At 36.8% G+C, this 24,767-nt stretch overlaps 1 protein-coding gene across 3 annotated transcripts in view; it reads left to right on the top strand.

Moving 5' to 3' along the window:
* Positions 1–215: 215 nt before the first annotated feature.
* TAFA5 (TAFA chemokine like family member 5) overlaps positions 216–24,767 on the top strand; it is a 386,710-nt gene continuing 362,158 nt past the window's right edge. The window contains exon 1 of one of the 3 annotated variants that reach the window (XM_056514272.1): positions 216–652. In XM_056514272.1, the coding sequence (XP_056370247.1) occupies positions 541–652 (112 nt within the window). In that variant the 5' untranslated portion in view covers positions 216–540. The remainder of the gene's footprint in view (positions 653–24,767) is intronic. The other 2 variants (XM_056514263.1, XM_056514257.1) reach the window with 2 other exon arrangements.

The following is a 24,767-nucleotide window of genomic DNA, read 5'->3' as shown; positions in this document are numbered from 1 at the left end:
TGGCGGTGCCGCCGGGCTGCCCTCGCCCCTCGGGGGCCATGCCGGCCCGGGCTGGGGGGCGGCGGCGCCCTGAGCGGGGCTCGCCGTAGAGCCGCGGGCGGGCGGGGGAGGCGCCGCCTGAGCACCGCCGGGCCCGCGGGGCTGCCCCGGGAGGGGAGCACGGCCAGCGCAACAACTTCTGCGCATTGAAAACGGAGGGAAATAAATAATAAAAAGAGGCTCGTTCGTGGGACATCTTCGAAGCTCAGTACCACGCGAGGCATCCAGCCGCAGCGAGCCCTCCGCGCTAGCGCATCCCGCCACAGTGACAGGAGGGAAGCTGGCTGTGGCCGCTGCTCCCGAGCCCCGCGCGCGTTAGAGTCGCCTTGGCTTTCCGGCTGGAAGATGATTCCTGCAGCAGGACCGTGTTGCTGATGACGAACAGCAGAGTGGCTGGAAGATGCCTTCCTTGAGGATTACACGTGGAGCAAGGCCATCAGTCAAGGGGAGAGCTGGCTGGTGAAACTGTCTGACTTTCCCCCCGCCGGGGAAGTGGCTTCAATGGCTCCATCTCCCAGGAGAAGCAGTAGGAAAGATGCCAGCGCCTTGCCAAGCATGTCCTCAACTTTCTGGGCTATCATGATCCTGGCTAGTCTCCTAATCGCTTACTGCAGTAAGTACATATTTGTCCTAGTGCTTTTGCTGGGCATAACCTACATCCATCCCATGGAGGTAACACTTCAGATGAAGGCCAAGCTCTGAAGCTGGCAGGCAAGGGTACTGTGCCTTAGACTTGGCCCTCAGCACATCTGCCCCCAGTCCCCTATGGCAAAGCAGGCAGACTGGCACTTTAATACTGCTGCTTCTCAGGAGAGGAAGATGTCCTTAGGTTATAGATCTGGCATTTCCAGAGCAAAGAATAACATCTATTGGATTGTAGAAACAAACTTTTTAGCGGCAGTACCCCTGATCCGCTCTTCACCTTTTATTGTCGGATGTTAACCACATTCCTCTGAGGCTGCTCCCTCCACATCCACACTCTTGACTCTGTCCACCTTCCATGAACAGGAGCTGGTTTGCTTATATTCATATTTTTTAGGAAGCTCAGACTTCATCAAATGACAGATGTCCTAACATCCCTGGGATCATATGTGATCCTCTGAAATTCCATAGGAGCAAATCTTGGCACTTCCTTATCATATCCTCAGCAGTGTAAGTCCACTAAGCTGTTTTAGAGCTGCATCTCAGGTTATCAGTAGAGTCTTTATTTTCTTTTTTTCAGGCTTGATAGATTTTCCATTAATGACACTGTACAGATAAGGTATCGTTAAGAATCAAGTATTTGAACTATAAATACTTTTAATGGTCTTTATTTTTTCCTTCTTTTTGTTTGTTTTGGTCATTTTTGCTTTTCTTTGTTTTACTTTCAGCAAGATTAATTTTCGAAGGAGTTATATAATGTGAGTGGAATGAATGCCCGTACTTCAAGTTAGGGAATGCAAGTTAGTCCATAGCACTAGAGTGGGAAACTTGCAAAGAGAACAGAAAAAGCAGTTTTAAGGCACTAATTTAAAAACTACGCCATTTATCAGGAAGAACCCACACAGCTTTGCTGAAACGCATCGAAAACTGCATCTACACTGTTTTCCCACCCTGAGCTGAGTGGGGTCTGTAATTTACCCATGGTGTATATTGCTTTCATTAGCTGTAGCATAAAAGATTTTGCACTAGGCTTGTCTTGTTGAGCTGTAATAGGTGTAGGCTGTGATGAATAGGAAATAGATGCTGGTTTGCAGGAGCATACCTGCTGCATTTCTTAACCCTCTGTTCCATTCCCTCCAACTGTATTACATTGACTGCTTTTCTGTGTATGTGTTGTTGGTTTTTTTCAAAACAAGATTGTAATTGGTTAGGAGAACCTTTAATTCACTTCTGTTTTGCATATTGCAGGGGCCTTTTATACTGATGTTGAAAGTGGATTATTCCAAAAATTATAACATTTTGTAATTTTCTTTTGTAATTTAGCACATTTTGCATTACACTTCTCATTTATAAAATCATATTAAACAGGCCACAATATAATTTTATACATAGTGATGTATTTAATGTGTTGATATAGAGGCTATACTAAACAGCATAGTGAGTTTTAAAATAATTTATCATGGAAGTGCATGTTACAGAATGAGTAGTTTAAGTGTAAAAGGATTCAGTTTGATATTAGTGATAGGTAATATTTTTGTTAAGCTTGTGCTAGAAGTGTCCAAGGAGTCACAGGCTTCTTATGAGAGGACATGAGGTCTTCTGTGTATATATTTTCCATCAGCATGGCCTCAAAAAGGGTTAACCATGAACTCTGACACTTTAAAAATTATTTTATTTTCAGCATTGAGAAGCTTGACATTGTTTTGTCCTAAGGAATGTAGTCTTCCATTTGAATTGTTACATATTGTTCATTGTTTATTTTTTGCTTCTTTGTTTACTGATGAAAAATGCAAATTTTGGCTGATAATCTGAAGACATTTTCTAGTGTGCTTAAAGACCAGTTTCTAATTAGTTCTCTCAGCCAGTGTAGATGGTGTTCCTCAAATATGTAGTACGCTCTTCATTTCATATAGCACTGAAAAGCACCATGCTGCTTAAAATATGCAGTGTCAAAACACTCCACCATTTATGTAATGCTTCACTGATTTGACAATTGCAATTCCAAATGTTAATGAACCATCATGAACATCTTCTCTAGTGGTAGTATTTGAGACATTGAAAAAAATGGTTTTTGCTCTGTGAAAAATCAAGATTAAAAAAAAGAGAAGCTGTTTCTAGGTAAAGCAGCACTTCAGCTTTTATGAATTCTTTTAAAAATCAGCTATAGTTTAATCAGTCTTTTTTTCATCTGGTGCCTTATTTTGAAGAAAAGATCTGGGTGTTGTGGGGGGCATGATGACTTTTAAAATGCTTTAAAAATAATAAGATTGTCATATTTCTTAGGAAGTAAAAGGAAAGAATTTGACTATGTAAGGTGGTCTCTACTTTCCAGGTATATGGAAGTGTAACAATAAAGGTGAATATATTATCAAACTAATTACAGAAAGCTAATGTTTTATTATCTCTCACTGTATCATTCTCCTGAAAACAGACCCTGCAGCATCCAAAACAAAATCTGGAAAAAAACTTTTCCATTTTTCCTTTCTTAATAGCACTGTAAAAAAAAATTTTGATCTATCTTGCCTATTTCTTTTTTTAATCAGTTAGTCTGATGAAGCTTATTTCTGAATCAGTTATTTGAGCATTGCCTCTCCTTCTCCTAATTACTATATGAATCTTTGTTTCTGGAAGTGTATTTGTTGTACAATAGTTGTCCCTACTACTGGGAGCAGCCAGTAAACACCATACTCTTAAGTTCCATTTGGCATATAAGCATATTTATGAAGAATGTTCTGGATGTGCATGTACAACCCATTAGACTTTCATATATACTTTTGTATCTGAAGCCAAATTTAGAGTCCTGTTGATGTGGTAAAATGATAAACTGATAATTTCTTCTTTCTAAATGTTTAGATTATACTTAGGGATAATGGCTCCATCCTATGGTGGAAGAGAAACCTGCATCAAATCAATTAGGTTAGTTGCTATAGTGATAAATATAATGTAATATTCTCCATCTGAAGGAAAATGGTCTGATTTAGTAGGCCCTCAACAAAGGAAGACAAAAACAAAGTTGTAGAAATAGGCTGTTTATAGACCTTGGTGTGGTCAACAAGGAGTTATTTTACTAAGCAGAAGTGTCATTAAATGCAAAAGCAGCCTCAGAAGGCTCTCCTGGTAGAGAGTGGCCACCTTCATGGCAATTCAGAATTAAGAGTTGTAACATTTTTGGACTCCAGACATATATCTTGCATACTTGTTTAATGAACAGTAGTAAATCAGAGAGAAGTACCTACAGTTAATACCTCACATTATGGTTTTTTACTATTTTAAAGGTAAAATGAATAGGGTTTTTTTTTCTTTTTCATAGCTGGAGTATTCATTTTACCATGTTAGAAATTTTGGTCAATGATGGAAATTCTACGTGATATCACAGCTGCCTGCTACATCAAGAATCTAAATAATGTAATTTTGATTCAGAACTACTTTTTAGTGCATTTTTTCAGTTGACTTTGCTGTAAATACTGAGGAGCTTTTTATATGTGAATGGCAAGTTTAAGCAATGCATGAATCACCTTTTAGCAAAGTTGTGGCTGTTACAGGCTTTTAATTTTCCCTTTTTATACTTCCTTTTTTAAGCACAAGGACTAGAACATTAGAGTCCTGTGCTGTTTTAAGGGCAAGTAAATGGGGTTTTGTTTTTTCTTTTTGAAGAGAGCTACCAAAACTGAATGGTACTTGGAAAACTGACCTTCTTGCTTTGAGTACAGTGTATGAAAGAGAGCAGTATGAAACCCAGCATTTATGCTTACTATATGGTGATAGTACTAGAAAAAAGGAATCTAAAAATCAAAAACTGCAAAGTATTTCCCATAACATAATCCAGAGATATTTTTGCTATTGCTGAGCAGGGCTTACACAGAGCAAAGGCCTTTTCTATTTCCTTTTTGCCACACTGGTGAGGAAGCTGTGAGTAGGTTAGGAGGGGACACGGTCAGGGCAGGTGACTCCAGCTGACCAAGGGGATGTTCCAGACCATGGACATCATGCTCAGTGTGTGAAATGGAGGAAGAAGGAGGGGAGGTTTGGAGTGATGATGTTTGTCTTCCAAGTCGTTGTTATACAGGATGGAGCCCTGCTTTCCTGGAGATGGCTGAACACCTGCCTGCCCATGGGAAGGAATTAATTAATTTCTTGTTTTGCTTGCCTGTGTGCACGGCTTTTGCTTTCCCCATTAAACTATCTTTCTCTCAACCCATGGGTTTTCTGGCTTTTACCTTTCTGATTCTCTCCCCAGTCCTGCTCATGGGGAGTGAGCCAGCAGCTGCCTGCAGCTTGGTGCCTGGCTGGGGTTAAACCATGAAAAAATATTATATTAATTATATTATATTAACTTCACCTTAAACTGAGATCCTGTTACATATTGGGTAGACGTGGCTCATTTGAGAAATACCTTTTCATTGTCCTGTTCTGGAGTTGCTTTCTGTCTAAAAGACACAGGCTACTATGGTCTCCAGGTCTTATTGTTTCCTTGTTTGAGACTGCCAATAGGGATGGCAATTTACTGTGATTGTCACCTGGCCACTTCTACAACAGGAGCTACCATATCATCATGCATAGGCCACTGGTCACTGCCCATTTACGATGGATGCAAACAAGTGAGCTCTGAACAAAAGCCTACAGCTCCTGTTATTGATCTGTTATCATTCACATCCTTTCTTCTGTTTTCAAAACTGGAAAACATGGAGTTTTTTAAAGATCTGTTTACCTGTTCTGTAACTTTATTATATTTTCTGCAAGAATTACTATGTATGTATTTTTCCCAAATTCTATATGCAGGATGTGACAGAGAGCCACTGTCATTAGTCAAAATTTTTACAGTCTAATTTGTATATAGAAAGGAAAAATAATTCTTTTATGACATTAAATAGAAAAAGTAAAATATTAAAATTCTGTTTCTTTATGTAGTGTCCCAGTTGCTCCTTTTAAAGCAGGCTCAATTTTTTGTGATAAAACCAGTGCTTTGAACTTGGTCTCTACAACGTACTACCTGTCAATGTTAGTACCAAATTGACACTCTTACTGTCTCACCACTTGTGTTGTAGTCTGTCCAGAAAATGTATTGCATAGAAGTCCTTGGTATCAACCTAAGAAATGTCTTTTTACTGCTTTGAATGTTGAATTTGATCCTTTAAGACTAAATAAAGCATCATTACTATTTCTCAAATGTATTTTAATTCTGGCAGTTCATACTTCCATTGCAAATATAATCACTGATATGGATGGATAATGGGAAGTAGGTAGGGAGAGGAAACTAGAAGAAAATGGATATTTTCAATTAAATATGTGGTAGAGGAGGATCCCATCTATTTCAGCAGGATTTCCATGCCTAGTCTCATGTTTGATCAGGTGTGTTGTTCCACTGCTGGGCTGGGAATCTATTTATTTTTTTTTCTGTGTTTAAATCTAAGTTAGAGTACTTTTTGCACTGATGGTTGGCAAATTTGCTTATTGTAGATGTTTTGGAAGTCATCTCTTCATGGATATGCTTTTATGCTAGCCCTACAAATAGGAAAATGTTATGTGATGACTATTTGAAAATATATTAACTGCATTTAGACTGTTTTCCAATATTTTTGGTATAGAAGTTTATTTTAAAGACTTTGTGCGTGTTTTTCAATAAAAGGTCTGTTTATGGATAACAAGTAAAATGGTAGAGGGTTTTGCATTTATGTGATGATCTTTGGATCTCTTCCAAACTATGTGGCCTGTGTATTATTTTGATCTGTGAATGGATTGCTTCTTTGGATGTCTTTCTTCAAACACTTGGTTGCTGTCAGATAAGAGGAAATCATCTAACTAGGGTGAGGAGTTTGACTATTCTGAGCAACAACCCCTCTGGTTTTCTCCTGAGTAGCATCTAGTTACTCAATATCATCTGTGCTTTTGCATGTCCTAACACTTCCCTTCATTGTCTGTGGCACAGTACAACAATAAGGAAGTTGCTTCTCTAGAAGAAAGTGTTATTTATTTTGCCAAATTATATGCTCTTGTTGGAGAAAACATAAACTGTATGTAAAGACACCTCTAGCTTCAGTTTTTCCTGTTGCAGTCCCCTTCAAGGCTGTAGGTTGGTGTGACTTATTTATAATTCTCATGGGGTTTAGTTTGTTTGTATATGTTTATTTATTTTGTATATTTCTGCTTTATGAAATCATAGAATGTTACATGATGGAAGGGACCTTCAATGGTCAGCTAGTCCCAAGCCCCCTGCCATGGTCAGGCACACCTTCCACTAGATCAGGTTGCTCAGAGCCCCATCCAGCCTGACCTTGAGTAGTTCCAGGGATGAGATTTCTGAGCAACCTGTTCCAGTTCCTCAACCCCCTCACATTAAAGAGGATCATCCTAACAACTAATCTAAACCTCTCATCTTTCAGTTTGAAGACACAAATGCTTTAAAACATTGCCCCTCATCCTATCACTAAACAAACTTAAAAATGGTCCCCCTCCTAGGCTGCCTCATTCTTTTGAAGGCCAAGTTAATCCAAGTTAATTACTTTATCTGATCCTTGGCTTCAAGAATCCTCCTCCACTGTTATATCCTGCTCTTCCAACAGAACAGTGTTTTAAGAGGGCAGGATCTTATGATGTTTTTAGGATCACATACCTTACATAATAAAGCATCCTTCTGCCTTTGCCTACAACTGAAAGTAGAAATTTTTGCTATGACACTATTGTTCATTCTTGTGTTTTGAAGGTCTGGAACTGGGACCGTCTCTAGTTTTGTTTTGTGTGGAGGTTAATTCCAGAATATAGTTAACAGATGTGTTCTGTTTGTATTTTCTGTACCAGAACCTGAGTAAAAAAAGCCCAGAACAGAATGCCTATGAGATTGGTAATATTTCAAATTGCAAGTTATGTTGGTTGGGGTAATGCCTGGTTTTTCATCCGCTGTAGGGGACAATTGTACTGACTGATTTTATTTAAGCATAGCTGTAAAACCTGATGATTCTGTTATGTGTCATCTGAGAGAAGGGCCCTTAATTCTTACAGAAGTGAGAAATCAGTATATATAGAAAAGAAAAATCACTACATATGAAATGAAGTCTAACAAAAAGTAAATGGGAATTCTTTCTGAGTTCTTGTTAACCCAAGCATAATTTATGATGGCTTTGACCTTTGCTCTTGGAACACTTTTTTTTTTTTTCTGATTATCTTGCAATGCTGATCTTGACAAATGTGTTCTAAGAGATGATACACTGACAAATAGAGATAGCTCTATCACTCTTCATACTCTCAGGTGTCAGTATTTCAGTGGATATATAATTTCTCCATTGAAGTAGACCAGTGCAAAGCTTGGCAGAACATCTTAGCCAGATGACAGAAGTGTTTAAGCTAAGCTGTTGCACTGTTCATTAAATGGTTCAGTTGAACGTAGAAATGTTGAAATGCTGTGGGAACAGTGGCCTCTGGCAGACTAGAGGAAGCCTGCAAAAGTGAACAGGGTGCTAAAGACCATTAAGAGAATTGGAGATATTCAGCCTGGAAAAGGCTTAGGGGAGACCTTACTTTGCAAGTCATAATCAATGGAGCTTGTGAGAAAGATGGAGAGAGGTTTTCTCAAAGCCTATAACGACGGGACAAAGGGCAATAGTTTAAACTGAAATAGAGTAGGTTCACATGGGACATAAGAAGTCTTTTGCTATGAGGGTGGTTAGACACTGGCACAGGTTGCCCAGAGAAGCTGTGGATGTCCAGTCCCCAGAAATGTGCAAGATCAGGCTGGATGGTGCTTTGAGCAGCCTGGTCTAGTGAAGGGTGCCCCTGCCCATGGTAGTGGGGGTTAGAACGAGAATCTTTAAGAGTCCCTTCCAACCCAAACCAGTCTATGACTTTCTGTTCTCTTGCTTTAAATTAAACAAATACAAGTGTAACAGATATTGACAGTTTACCTGTTTCTGATAGAATTAATTCCCTTGTCTCACTGAAAGGGTTCCCTGGTTTCTTGTATTTTGAACCAAAAAGAACCTTCTATTTAATTATACCTTGGGTAGACACTTTTCTTCTGTGCAACCTTGAAAGAATGTGGCTGTTTCTATTATTTGTTTTTGTATACTGAACAAATTCCAGTGAAGTTCTGTGTATCAGCTTGAATCATAAAAAATAGAAAATTCTTTCCTGAATTAAACTATGATAATAACCTGAGATATTATTGAAAATAATTTCGTTGAAAAATATCAGATAAGTTTTCCAGGGCTTTCTAAGTATGTACTGTCACTAATGCTCTATTGAACATTGATTGCAAGGTGAGAATATATATGGTTTTGTGTATATATAAAAATCATACCAATATTTAAAATAGAAATAAGAGGCTTTAAAATTTGATAACACCTAATGTTACTGAAAGGTAATAATTTTGATGAAATTACCTGCTCTAAAGTATTTGACCTAACATGTGCTTGTTGAGCATAATATCTGGAATAATGATTCTTTTAAAATATAATTTTAAAGAGCTTTCACAGATGCTTTCATTTTAAGTAGTCAGCTCTAGCCAAAACAATCAAACAAACATAACCACCAAACCCAAATAGAAATGTTCAGATCCTTGTAGATAAAAAGAAGCAGCTGACAAATAGTTTCAGCTGAACAGTAGTCATCTGTATTTGCCATAATCTCGTTTTAAAGTCAGTGAAGGCATAAACATTTTCTCAGTGCAGTTCATGTGACCTTTTTTAGATACATAGTAGAGTTTAGAGTTTGATGTAAATTGTGCTGCAGAAATGCTTGTCTTTATTGGCAGATAGACAACTTGCTAAGATTTTAGTATATATGTTATCACATTAATCCAGTCCATCATTACAGCATTCTTAGGATGTTTTTCTTCCTGTTTTTGAGTCCCACATTTAATATTGAAATATTTATTGCCAAGTAACTGGTTCATTATTTCTGTAGGGAAGAAAAACATAGAAAAATGGGCTTGTGATACAGATTAAGACTATAGGTCAAGATATTGAATTAATGCACAAAGGATTTGTACAATTTGAGGGATGTAGTTGGTGCATAAATTACTGGGATTTTCTGAAGACATACTTGCAAACAGTTTGTATCCCAAATGTTTTTTTGCAATGTTTCACCCTACTGTAAATTTTACAGTTTCTTTGCCAGTATTGTTACACTCTGGACACTCTAAAAATACTGTCCTCCCCCAGAAGTTGGAACCAATGTGAATTTCAGAGTGTACCAAAGGTTGTCAGCTTTACCCTTCCTTTTTTCTCTTTTTTAAACCTCTCCTCTATGAAACAAGTCTGAACACATTTTCACCATGCATACTTTTATAGTGTGGTTAAAACATTTGAAACATCTTAATCTGCTACTGATTTGGTTAAGAAAAGGTTTAAAGGTGTACGTGTTTATAAGAAGTTGCAGGGGCAAAGAAGACTTGAAATGTTTACCTTGAATATAAAAGCAGATATGAAGAAAATAAAAGCTTTGTATGAAAAATGTTACGTGGTTATTTTTGGGAGGATATTGGGCTTTATGACCCGAGATGTTCCTCCAGTTCTCCTTTCTTCAGTGTAAGTGCTATTTTTACAGTCCTTTTCATCTGGAGAGATTTGTTGCCTTCCATAGCTCATTGTTTTATAAATATGTTTTGCTCAAGGAATATATTGCTTTTCAACTCTTTTCACAGTAAATATATCTTCATGGATTCTTTGTCTAAAAGTTGTTCAGTTCTGATTGCACTGCCTGTCTAACTAGAGGTCTCTGCCTTAATCCTGTCTACAAATGTAGAATGCCTTACTTGTCATGGTTTAGAAATGGTTTTCTCCAATTCAGTACTCTCACTGTTCCTCCTCCACCCCACCTCCAGCTGGAGGTACAAAACATTATGGGTTGGTAGAACAATTTACTGGAAACAGAAATGAGATAAGAAATGAACAGTAACAACTACAGTGTTAATAATAAAAGTGTGCAAAAGAGTGACTGGCATGCAGAAATAGTCACTGTGGACCCTAAGACTGAACAGTTCCCCTGCCATGTTTTTTTTGACCAGAAGGAACCCCTCCTCCCAGAAGTGAGAATGCCATCAAATGTCAGAGCTAATTCTTAGTAGTAGCTGGGAGAGGGACAGATTATTCCATACTACCTCAGGTCATTGCCAGGTGATGGGGAAAGGCAATGTAGGTATACCAGAATATTCTTTGCCATAAATATTACACTGGCCTCATAGGATTGACATTGTATTTAGACTAGGTAGTATTAGGAATCCTTGTCTATTGTTTTCTCCAATAATTCATCTCTTTATAGAGGAAAAGGATGTCCTTTAGAATCCTCAACTTCACAAAGTGAAACTAATTTTTTCCTTAGTATTTTAATTTAAGCATTGATAAAAATATCAAATGATGCACCTACCTATCTCATTTTCTTAGTAAATTTCCTGGAAATTATAGGGTGTTGTTTTTTGTTTCTTTTTGTCTCCATCAAAGACCAAGTACGTAGAACACAAGAAAACATCTTCTACATTATCTAATTAGAGCACATTCCCAATATATTTCACTACCTTTCCTTTCACTGTTTATAATAAATGATAACCATTTTCTACTTGAGGGCTTCTTTTTGAAGTTAGTGTTCAGTGTTGGCATTGAATTCCAATATTAGTTTTCTGTCTTTGGTATTTTTTCAGTTCTGCTTCCTTATTTTTCTTACCTAAGGTCAGGTGAATTGCCCCTACTGTTTGTCTTGCCACTTTCTGAAGTGCTTTTCTGTTAGTTGTCATGACAGGTACTGCTATGTGAATCACAGTTTGTCAGTGGCTTCTCAGACAAATTAACTTGATATATGTGTAGAGAATTTTTCTCCCAACTGCCAGAGCTGCAGAGATTTGAGAGTTGGGCTTTTTTGTGTTGTTTTCTTTTTTTTTGCCCCCTATATCAGGTTCTCTGAGCCCAATTATAAACTCTGTGATACAGCATACTTGTAGTCTTGATTCTGAATACCTTGTTAGAATTTAAGTTTAAATTTTCATCTGCTGCTTTCAATTATTTTGGAAGTATATTAAGCAACAGATACAATTATGCACAGAAGGACGGTACTGAATTGCTGAGGAAAAAAATAAGCTCTCAGTTTCAATGCATGTAATTTGAACAAGCATTTTAAGTTGCTGGAGAGCCCTGGTAGATGTAATGGTTATGTATTTTTTGTCTTGACAAGGGCCCCTAAATTTCAGATGCATGTCAGTATAGGACTGAGGTCCTATATGTTTCATGTGATAAAGGACACCTGTGGTTTGGCTGGATAATATCCACTCTTGCAGGAGCAGGAACAGCTCTCTTAAAAGTGGTGTCAGGAAGCTAGAACTTAAATCATGGCTGGTTGGTTTTCGTCTTTGTTTGAAAGTCATAATGACATAAACCATATGGAATGAGAATTACAGAGCTTTTCTGTGAAGCCAAATACCAACATTTCTGAAGTATGCTTTTGACCAATTTTTTTGTTCTTACTTTGCTTCTGATTTACTCTTTTGAGTGTTTTTTTCTATAAATACACCTATTTAATTTCTACAAATTTGCATATTTAATATCTCAGTGTAACATTGTAGCTGAACTTAAGTGATCAAAATGTAACATTTTTTCTCCACATCTTTAAACCTGCACTTTTTTTTTCTTTCGTGGAAGATCAGAGCGCCATGAATTGGGCATTGTTTCTGCTGTTTAAATTTTTGATTTAATTTCAACTAGAAGGAGAAAAAAAAAATACACATCTCAAGAAAAAAATGGAGTAGTAAAATTTAGAGTTAAATCAGGTACATGGGATGGAGAAGTGTTAAAGAAAATTCTATCATTAAATAATAAAAGTTTCTGAATCCACATTACTTGTCTGTGTGTCAGTTGCTTTTCCTCTTACCTATGTCTCCCTTATCTTACGGATATCTGTTTTTTTCTCCCTCCTGTCTTGATCTTCTATTCAGTTCCATATAGTTTTGCTGACAGATTTGCACAGTTCAGATCAAAATGAAATAAGCAGAGGGATACACACATGAGACCATTTGGTACTCGGGATTATCCACTTCAGTTTTGCTTCATTGGAAAAAAATGTGTTTCTCTTTGTCTTTCCCACAGGCACCTGAGTCTGAAACATTACTGGCAGTCAGGAAGCTGCACCTGCTGAGAGCACACACTTCTGCCTCCTTGCTTAATGCGAGAGCTGTTGTAGTAGAGGAATTAAAGTGGTTACAATCTGTCAAAATTTTTTGTAGTATTTTAGCTGAGAGACAGGAAAATCAAGATCTTACAGAATGTGTATTGCAAATGCATTTCCTCGCTGTATACACTTAACAGGAATCTTGGCCGCAAGGTTCATGAGATGTTGCAGTGCTCACATCTATAAAGCACAATAGTGATAACCCTAAAAATGCATTTTCTCCTGCATTGAAAGTAGGTCTTGTTGGGACTGTTCTCAGACAGAATGCATGTTTTTTGATACATTTAGCACCTACATATATTGATGGTTTACATTATTCCAGGAGAATTACCGTAATGTTTATTTCCTAAAAGCAAGGAATTTGAGCAAGTTTAAGCACACAAGATAAGGAATGATTTATTTAATATAAACAATTGAAAAACCACCTTTTGAATCAATTGCAGATGATGAAGAGTATTAATGGTGAAAAGAGAAGACTTTTTTTTTTTCCTTTACTTGGATTTAAGATGACTAATATTGAATCAACACATTCGAAATTTTTGGTGGTATCTGAGCCAGTGGAACTAACAAAGGAAAAAGAGCTTCATATGAAGCTGCAGATATGAAACACATACAGATAGTATCAAGATATATGTAAAATTCTTAATATTTCTTACACTGTTGAAATTAAGTATACTGCTTATTTTGAAACAACCTAGATTTCTAAAGGTAGCTTTGAGGTATTACTTAAAATGTGCTTTAGTTCTATGTTCTTTTTAGTTTCTCTAGCACATTTAGAAAAATTTTTCAACTAAATGTGAAACTTTAAAGAATAGCGGAAATTAGTATATTTTGTTCCCAGAACCTCTTTTGGAGAGACATTTTATCTGTACCAAGTAGAGTCCATGTATACACAGCATAAGCCTCGTTTCATAGTAGATTTTCTTCCCCATTGCCTGACTAGATTCTATACACATGAAAAAAACAGGTCTTTGAGATCATCCAGTCCAGTTATGACCTTACACCACTTTGCCAACTAGACCATGGCAGTAAGTGCCACACCCAGTGTTTTCTTAAACATCTCCAGGGATGGTGACTCCATCAGCTCTCCAGGCAGCCCATTCCAGTGCCCAGGCACTCCTTCTGTGAAGAACAGATGAATCTCAATTCATTCTAGGAGATGAATCTCAATTTTTCATGAAGAATATTGATTGTGCAGTCACAACATATTTCGAAACATAATTTTGTTTTCCTCATATGTTTTCAATAACATTGAAAAAATTATTTGGGTGTGTATTTTTGCAGGATAGGCATAATGCCACTGCTATTTTTTTTATTTACAAAAAACACACTACCTCAATGAACTTAAATATTATTTTTTAAAGGGAAGAGAGTAAAAATCTGTGACATAAATTCTTGTGAACAGCAGATTTGGCTGGTAGATGATCAGGCAAAAGAAACTAGTCTTTTTTTACACTTCAAGTATAAGGTACAGACTAATTATGTTAAGCTCAAAAACATGTGTCAAAGAGTTTTATGGGACTCATTACTTTTCAGGTTCATAAAGCACTGCCAACAAACATGTCTCTCTCTCTCTTTTGGAGAATAAATAGCTCAATTAATTTATAGGAGTCTTTCCATTTTGTGTGTAAAATAAGAAAATGAAGGTAAATTAATCTGAATAAATTGGATTTGTATTCTGTTAATCTTGTGGGAATTAGTATCACAATGATGCTAATGCCATCATAAAAATTTTGTTGCTTACACTTAGTTGTGAAGAATGGCAAACATAATTGTTTTCATGGAATGGTAATGAGTATAGAAGTTACTTTCATGGACCAATGTAGGCCTTTGAAAGTTTGTACTACTCTTTGTACACATTTTTATTGCTTAGTTGATTCTTTTGAATTTTGTCTCTTTTGAAGCTTCATTTCTACATAAAATCACAGTTCCCTCCTACTTTCATACATGCAGTGCAGACCTGGAGAGATGACTGACCAGTTCACCAGGACCAACCCATGCTTAGTAAGTTCAGTAAGTCTCAAATGAAATCCAGGGGAACATTTTTTGATTCCACAGTACCTGAGCCAAAGATGAGGAAGAAAATATATCTTTGAAGCTGTGACCTGTTTTAATGCCACAAACATATTTCTAAATGGAAATTATTCCAGAGAAAGGTTTTTATGAGCACTTCTGTCACGCTTCAAGCGTTGTCTTGCCCTTCCTGGCTTCAGTTCTCACCACTCCTCTCTATACAGGAGTTTTTTACAGAATTTGTTTACGTTCATACTTAAATGCTGTGTGGAGCTTCTGCTGCTTGCACTTAGCAGATCTAGATCCTGATGAAAAGTAAATAGGAGGAGTGCAACCACTGTGAGAGTCTGAATATGGTAGAGAGAAGGAATGCCTGTACTTCCCCGTGTTTATGGTTTGAGAAAAATGGCCCAAGGTATTTCAGGCTGTTAGTGTTTGCTGTCTGCAACTGTCTTTGGGTTGAAGGTGGGAGTATTTGGAGATCAAAGGTGCCAAGTCTGTTAGAAATGATATGACTGTCTTCCTTATCCCTATAGTGCAGAGGTCATCCAGCAGAACCACAGGTGCTGTCTCTGGCTAGTGGCCTGGTCTGAAGCCCAGCTGACAGGTGGTGTTAGACAGAAGGGGATTTTTGCTACCTTACTGAATATTTTGCTTAGAAAAAAAGTGATCAGATTTTGACCAGCAGCTGAGAACATGACCAGCACTGAGATATCAAACTGTTGTATGGTTTAGTACTTTTAATGCCTTGCCAGCAGTCATAATCAAATGAGCAGTCTTTCTGAGTTACATAAATGTACATTTCTGCACATGCACGTTAAAACTTGACAGCTAGATCTTGTAACTGTGCTTACAGGAAAACAGGTACTTCACTAATTAGAAAATACTGTGTCTGATTCTCTGCAGGAAAATAATTGTTTTGACCTGATTTTTAAAGAACAGAACACTTATTGAAATAGAAGAAAAGCTATTGATATTTTCTTTTACCGGATTAACATGGGAGCAAAAAGAATAGGGTAAGGCTTAATCTTCACTGATTCCCAGTGCATCTTTTGTTCCTCAGCTATGTAATTCCTCACTTAGAAAACTGATAGAAAAAAGCCCATCATAATTTTGGGTGTCTTGTTTCATTGATCAAATTATTAGAACTTGCAGTGAAAAAGAAATAATGACAGAAAGGGATAAAGTAGTAACTTTCTGTTTATACTCCCTTTTCTGTTTATAGCTCCCTTTAGCTAGAGTTTCCTGATAGATTTAGGTAGCTTCTAATCACAGCTACCAGTGAGTGACTGAAGAATTTATTATAAGATGCAACTGTGTATTCTTGACCACTAATATGTGTGAACAGACCAACAGGTAATAATTGTAATTCATTTTCACATTGATAATTACTTAAAAATATACCAAATTTTATACATTTTATTTCAATGCTTTGGTGGTAATTTTCAAACAATCTACCGGCAACATCAATTAGCCCCAAAGTTGAAGCCATTTTTCACTGCAAACGTTACGCAGTTTTTTAAACATCTGTTTCCCCTCCTGTTCCCCACATAGTAAAGAGTACAGCTGCTTCCTACTAAATGAAAAGTATTAAGAATTTTCTTTGACATATAAAAACAGATAGCTGTTGCAATAGTCTCTGTATGTAGAATTTATTGTTTGGCTGGTTTCCCTAGTTTAGAGCAAATGATTTGATCATGGAATTTGCTGCTGTATGAACCTGGGATGTTTTGTATTGAAGTATAGGGTCTAAACAATATCAAAGAATGCATTCTATCTAATGCTTGAAGAAGCAAGTGCATTAAGGGTGACCATATTTCCTTTAGTTTACATATTAAAATCATACTGATATGTTATCTATAAGAAAAAAGGGTAACACCAAGGGATGATTAGTGAAGACTGAGAATAGATTGGATTCAACTACAGTTAGATGAGGTACAGCATCATATGAGGTTCATTGAGAAGATGATGAGAGGTGATTCTACTTTTCCACTTGGCCCTAGTGAGGCCACATGTAGACTATTGTATTCAGGTCTAGTCTCCACAGTTCAAGAAAGACAAAGCTACAGGAGAGGGTCCTTCAGAGGCCAGAAAGATGATGAGGGATCTGGAGCATCTCTGTTAGGGGAGAGACTGTGGCAGCTGGGCCTGTTTAGTCTGGAGAAGGGGAGACTGAGAGGGATCTCATCAAATATCTTAAAGGCCCATGCCAAGGGGATGTGCCAGACTCTCCTTCATGGTGCCCTGGTACAGGATGAGAAGCAATGGAAATAAGAAAAATAAGAAGCTCCGCCTCAACATGAGAGAGAGCTTTACATCGAGGGTGGAAGAGCACAGAAACAGGCTGCCCAGGGAGGTTGTGGAGTCTCCCTCTCTGGAGACATTCCAAACCCACGTGGACACATTCCTGTGTAACCTGCTCTAGGTGACCATGCCTTGGCAGGTGATTGTAATAGAAATTCACCCAAGGGCCCTCCCAACCCTAACTATTCTGTGATTCTGTTTCCTAATTATCAGCATGAATTGCAGCAGTAAAATGAAAGTTCATCTATTATCTTCTAGCAATAGGGATCCTTGGCATGGTGGTTAGTTGCAGGAGAGCTGTGAATCATTACTGGAATTGTGAAAAAGATGTGTGGCCCCAAGGTGAAAAAGCAGTGACCCCAAGGTGAATTAGAAAATAGAGAACATTAATGTCACTATAGACAGCATGGTTTAGATTTGATTAGCAAAGCTATTATCATTTCCCTTATTCAGAAACATACTGAACTAGAGAGAAAAATGATTGGATATTCAGAAAAATTGAATGTCTCTTCTAGGAATGAAGTTGAAAGTTGCTTGACTTGTTCAGTCAAACAACAAGTGGAAGATAAAAAGAACATCAGAAGAATAAAGAAGAAAAAGGATTAAAAAGGAAAAAAAGACTGTTAGTTCAGGATTAAGTGGAAGTGGAATTTAATTGATTTAGAAACAGGATTTTATTACATAGGGGCCTGTAATACCAAGACACTTGATGTGATTACTTGAGGAGATCTCATGTAGACTTTTGTTTGTCTGCTGACTCTTTTGGTCAAATTGGTTTCAGACAGATAGCTTCAGCTGTGGCTGGCATAAGAATGTATAGGATCATGTGGCTGAGATTACTCTTTCCAATAAATCTTCACTAAATCATGGAATTGCCTTTGGATTACTGTCTTCACCTCCTGATATCTCTGACAAGTTGATTAGCTCCCTTGGACTGTTTGATAAGGCTTTTTTAGTTCAAGTTTATAATTACAGATGGAATGGCTTCTGTTCATCAATATGGTATGTTCTTATCTGTAGGACTTCCCCAAACGAGTCCTGGGAGAGGTCCATGTCTTTTGTGTAACATTTCTTCTGTTGAGAAGACACATTTAGGTACCCAAAGTTCTCTTGATGTAATTTATGTATCATTTTATGGGTTACAGTTCTGTTTAGTTCAGTTCTTTATTTATGCTGAAACACAGGAATAACTTTACATGCTTGCATCAACCATTTATTCAGCCCAATATTCACAGAGGTAGCTGCAAATGTGTACCTAGGGAAATCCAAGGACAGAACAGGGCTATAGAACACTTGTCTCTAAAGCTCTTCATTCCCAAACTGTTTTCTGCTCAGGGGATCTGGACTTGAATGAGATTTAGAGGCATTTAGTAAATGAAAATTTATTTCCTTTAACTCCATTTAGCACAACTGTTGAGAAATTAAGTTATTTTTTGCCTCTTGTATTTCCTGGGGTCACGACTCCACTGTAGCTGGTGTGATTTAGAATGGCAGTAGTATGCTATAAGATGTATACTGCAAGAATGGACAACAAAGCTTAGAAATTGGGAAAATTATTAACTGTGATGTTAAAGTGATTTAATGTGGTCTTTTTTTCAGTATGACTGATACCTGGTTTGTTAATTCATGATCACCATGTAGTATTTTTTATCACACACATAGATTAAATCTGGAATAGGGAATGAAAACATAAAATACTACATTTTTAAATGGAAATGTATGTGACAATGATGAGAATATCAAGCACTCATATAATGTACTCGAGATCATCTCTCTTTCTTTTCCTAAATTGAGAATTGCATGCTGTATGTTTGATAAAGTAATTCTTATAAACCTGTTGAGATGAAATTCCATACTATAGCCCCTTCTTATCTTTTTCTGGTCAGTTCACAAACAGGCTTTTTGAGTCCATAAGGGACCATTCAATTTTGTAAGAATTTGTTACAGCATTCTTTTCTTTTTTTAATCATACTTCTGAAGATAAACAACATGAAGTAATTTTTAGCTAAAATTTTAGACTATAATTAAGTCTCTTAAAAGTCAGCAGGAGTGGAATGGTGAACTAGAACTCCTTAAAGTTGGGATTATGCAAAACTGATCGATGTCACTTTTCAACTCAAAGACGTTGAAGTGAATCCCTAAATCTCTACTGTCCCTCTGGTATTACAATGAGTGATGAACATTCAGCATTTTACTTGCCTAGTTGATCAAAGAAGTGAATTTCAGAAGGCTCACCGGGCTTCTGAAAGCTTCATCTTTCTTTGCTGAAATGGGGACTGAGATTAGCTTTAGAGTTCTGTCTCTTTAATCAACGTGACTTTTATAAACTCCAGTTTATTTCCTTTTAGTAGACAGCCCTGTAGGATTTTGTTATTTAATGGTGTTATAGCGTCTCAACAATTTTTAAATTAAAAATTTGCCAAAATTCTAGATTAAAGGAGCACTTTAGATTATGATTAAATTCTTTCACTTAGTAAGCAGATTTGAGTCAATTGAGAGGTGATTATTCGCAACTAACATCTGTCAAGCACTGGCAGTAACATAATCCTTATGCAAAAGCTTATTACATTGACCTTATAGTCAATGGGTTTAAGAGAAACATCCTTGGTGAAAAATCACATCAGAAATGTTCTTTCTGATTGGCTTAACAATACTGTTACTATTAACTTTATGGTGTGCTACCTAAGGAATAATTAAACCAGATGGTGTGTTACACCCAACTGGAAGAATAAAGATATTTTTACTTTTAAGTTGATCAAAATTAGGTAAAACAACATATGTTCATATACGTTACGATTCCTTTAACTACATATTAACTGCTTTCCTTTTTATTCTTCCTGGTGATTTGAGAGCTCTGCCTCTTGAAAAAAAAACAACAAAAATAAACCCAAGATAAATCCTCTTTGAATTTTTTTTTTTTCAGACTGTCCAGTCACTCATACCCGTGTTGCTTTGTGTTTTATGTAATTTAAATAAACAGTTTGCACAATGCAGAATCTTCAAATTACATGAAGCAGGAATGCAAGCTATTTTGGGCCACATTCAAATTGTAAAAATTGGGGTAGGTACAGAAAAAGGATTTGGATATTGCCTCTAAAGAAGCACAGCTTGTACAAATGAGCAAATTACATTTTATGCAACAGATGTTGAGGAGGGAATTACAAATACTCCAGTTCCTGTTATATTAGTCCTGACTTGCCACCATTTCTCTTTAGCAGTGCCATGCAGGGCTAATAATACAGAATAACACACCACACCACATACATTATGACTAAAGTCTCTCTGCTGCCCATAAGCAGAGCTTTATTTTTATTCCTCAAATAATCACTATGTTTTTTTAAAATTCCCTATTATTCCCCAAAGCATAAAACTCCATTATACTTACTTTTTTTTTATACCAGTAATTCTTTCATACACTGATGGTATTTCCCTCCTAAAGATTGTCTGATGAATAGAATGCAGCTCATGGAAATATGCAGCCCCATTGCCTGAACTGATATAAAATTAAATGAGAGTGGAAACACACAAATTTATGAGATTTATGATCTTAAAGCATTATGGAATAATGTTTTATCTTCACAGCTGCTCCTTATCCAGGTGCTGTTAGAAGCACTGAAAATATTCATAAAATAACTGTATCTTTATTTTGTGAAGGATTCTGAATAATGTGCTTTCATTAGCTTGATCATTTTATATGCTTCTGTCTTCCTAGTGTAAATTACTTCTTAGTCACAAATACCTGTTCAAACAGCTGTAGAACAGCGTCAACAGTGAGCATCTCTTCTGACTTGATGAGCCATACTCTCTTCTGGGAGAGCTACAGTTGGTTGAAGTGGGAGAGGAAAACTACTTTAATTTATTGTCTAAAATTTCCTATTATATTCCTCAGCTCTAAATTTCTTCTAGTTACAATGGAGTACATAGCATCAGTATGAGTTGTCAGTCTAACAGTGTTATTGTTATGAAGTATAAAGATGAATTTAAACAAAAAGACTCTTGATCTTTTGTTTGTGTCTAAATAGAGAAGCAACTTGATAAAAGATAAATCAATGTACTTTACAGGTGTAGTGATTTCCTATGAATATGGCAAACAGAACATTCATGTGGGTGTTTATATGAAGGCATTTGTATTAGCAGAGTTTGCACACAGATAGCATGGTTCCAAACAAGTCAGTGTTGCTGTTGGTATGTGGAAAAGAACTTTTTTTCCTGGATTTAATATTCATTTAAATGGAGGATTAATAGAGTCAGCCAAAGCTAAGCCTGATGCAATTTACATTTCAATTTGATGTAGGATCTTGCTGCCTTATTTTTATAATGCTTTGAATACTTTTATTGAATTCTGTATCTTCACTGGGCTTCAGACACAATGCATTACAGAATCATAGATTTTCAGATCAGTTGATGTTGGAAGAGACTTCTGAGTTCTTCTGGTCCAACAGCTCTACTCGAGCAGGTCCATCCAAAGCTGATTACATGTGATTATTTCCAGATTATTTTTTTTAGTGTTTCTAAGGATGAATACTCCACCTCTGCCAGTGCCCAGTCACAGTAAAAAAATTGTTTCCTGATGTTCAGAGGAAACTTCCACTGTTTGTGCCCCATTGCCTCTGGTTTGTCTTTAAACTGGAGGGACCTTTATTCTGTCTTTACAACTCGCTTGATCAAATTGTTTTTGATATTGAGGTATTGATCAAATTCCCCTGAGGCTTTTCTTCCCTAACCTGAACAGGCCAAGCTCTCTCAGCCTTTCCTTGCAGGAGAGAAGATTCAGTCCCTTTATCATCTTCATAGCTTCACTGACCAGTCTACAGTATGTCCATGCCTTGTACTGAGGAGCCCAGAGCTGGGCAAAACACTCTGGCTGTCCTTACCAGGATGAGTAGAGGGGAAGGATCACCTCCATCTACCTGCTCTCCACAATCCTCTGCTTTGGCCCAGGATACCATTAATCTTCTCTGCTGCAAGGGTGCATTGCTGGCTTACAGTGACGTTGTTGCCTACCTTTTCTGCCAAGCTGTTTTCTAAATGATTGGTTTCCAGATGATTGGTATACAATAAATACTGGTGCACTTCTTGTTGAACTTCCTGAGGTTTCTGTCAGGCCATTTCTCCAGGCTGTTGAGGTACATTGGATGGTAGCATGACCCTTTGGCATATGAGCTACTATTCCCAGTTTTGTGTCACCTACAAATTTGCAAAAGGAACGCTCTGCCCTGTCATTCAGATCATGAGTGAGGACGTTATAAGGGACTGGACTGGCAGACCTCCACTATTGTCTTCCAGCTAGGATTTCTGACACTGATCATGACCCTCTGGGCCTGGACATTCATCTTTTGTTCATTTCACCTGTCTGCTCATACAGCCCATACTTCATCAACTTCTGTTTGATGGTCTTGAGGGAGAAACCACTGTCTGTTTCACAGAAGTTGAAGTAGATAATATCCATTGCTCTCTCATAGTCTACTGTCAAGTCATTAAATTATTTTTTGTTAGAAAAAAGACCTGCTCTTTTCGTTGAGCATGGATTATGGCTTAGAAAAGTTGAGTAAGACTTGAAGGTAAAACTTTACTAGAGAAGGATGCAGAGTAAGCTATAAAAAGAAAGAAAAGAAAGAATTTTGCCTGCCTAGAAATCCATAAAAATAAGAAGTTCTGCGCAAGAAGAATTTGTAATTTGTAATTTGAAGAAATTTAGGGTTTATTGGAAAATTAGGGTATAGCCTATACCGAGATTCATAGAACCAGTAAAGGTCTATATGGAAAATCTTTGCCTGAGTCCTTGTTAAATTTGGCTTTGAAAAAGCTGGAAATAACATGTGTTGTGGAAATCTATTAAATGAAGCAATTCTCAGGGAGTGTCCTACTCACATGCTTCCCTTTGCAGGTGATGTCCCGAAGTACAAGTCACTCACTGACTCCAATAGTCTTGTCTTTTCTACTTAGAGATATCTCTGAACATGTCAAACATTTTCAATTCAGTGGGTAAAGAAATGAAAAAGTGTTAAAAGAGCTACAGAGAATAGTAATTCCACAAATCTCCCCCACAAAAAAGCAAAAAACAAAAAAAAAAAAAAAAAAAAAAAAAGAAAAAAAAAAGAAAAAAAAAAAGCCAAAAAAACCCAAAAACAACCCAAACAAAAAATTACGCCAAAGTACAAAGTTTGCATTTCTCATATATGCTTGAAATCAATCACCTCATTTTGTTAAGGTGCCCTAGAAATGTTAATAGAGATATAACTAACTAAAATCTTCAGAAATTATGCCAAAAATGTATTGAAATTATTTCATAATTCCATGTAACTCTCCTAGAATTCTGCATTAATATGAATCTATATTAAATTCAGCAAGACCTTTTCAAAAAAGTTTGACCTTGTGGTACTCTTAAACAGGAAATATTTCCTCATATTATCTTTAGTTATTAGCAAAGCCCAATGGTTCCTATTGTTGCCATGGTCAAGGAATGCATTCAGCAGTCTGAAAGGAACAGGGTATGTTCCAAAATTGTTTCTCACTTCCACACTGAAATAGCTTCCTTCAAACTAGTTTTTCTCCCTTGCCTTAATTTCTCACTTTCTTTTATCACTTACTTATGTTAGTCTTAAGTTAGCTTTCTCTGTAAAGGATTTAACATAAAATACTCTCTTGAAAGATACAACACGTATTCTATAGCATTAAGTGCTGCATAATTCTGTTCTTATAGTGCCTAAAGGTAGTTGAAATGTAAACTAATAAAGCCAATACAAGATTGTTCTCTACAAATGAGTAACATTGATTTCAAGTAGACCACTCCTGATGTACAAAAACCAAGGTTGTTCTTAAAACATGACGTGTAAGCAAGAGGAAAAAGAGTGGTGCACAATAGCAGAGTGAATCTCAAGATTTTTCTCTTAAACTCCCATTTCTGACAACTGAACTAGAGAGGGGATAATTGTTGTAGTCTGTTTCCCAGCAACTAGTACTGTCAACAATATACAGAAGTTTCCATGTCACAGAAAAATGAGATAAAGAAAAGAATAAATGGCGGTCAAACCACAAGGCTAGCATGAGAAGATGAGGAAGAATTAGTATAACTTACTATAGAGATATTTGATTCTTTCATTCCAGGTATTCAGCCTTATGTACAACATACAAGATAAAGTAAAGGTGGCAAATTGAATGCTATATATGTTTGTTGATCTCTGGATTAGAAAGGCTGGGGACAGCAAATCTTGAATAAAAAGCGTGCTCCCTGATGTACTGACACAGCAGAAGTTGTGTGAAAGTTCCACATAGAAGTCTTCCAGATAAGAACTCATTAAAAAAAAACATAAAATGAAAGATCAGAAAAATCCTACTTTAGTTATCTCTGAATTCCCCAGGTTTGTCTCAAATGTCTGAATCATCAGTCAGTTCTTTCTAATCCTTTGAAGGTGTTGGAAATACTTCAGTGGTATAAAATGCTATAGAGTAGTCAAACCTAGAAGATAATATTCTCATTTGAAGATAACACTTAAAAATTTAACTCAGGGGTAACAGTATAAGAAATTCCCCTGAGAGACACTAAGGTTCCAAATAGTATAGTATTTTGTCTCTGGACAGCTGGAGGACATAGAAGCCTGACCATGTGCTGCAATCTGGAGTCT

Source organism: Oenanthe melanoleuca, chromosome 1A (assembly GCF_029582105.1).
Source record: "Oenanthe melanoleuca isolate GR-GAL-2019-014 chromosome 1A, OMel1.0, whole genome shotgun sequence".
Taxonomy (NCBI): Eukaryota; Metazoa; Chordata; class Aves; order Passeriformes; family Muscicapidae; genus Oenanthe; species Oenanthe melanoleuca.
The sequence above is the reverse complement of the archived record's forward strand: the minus strand, read 5'-3'. Positions and strand labels throughout refer to the sequence as shown.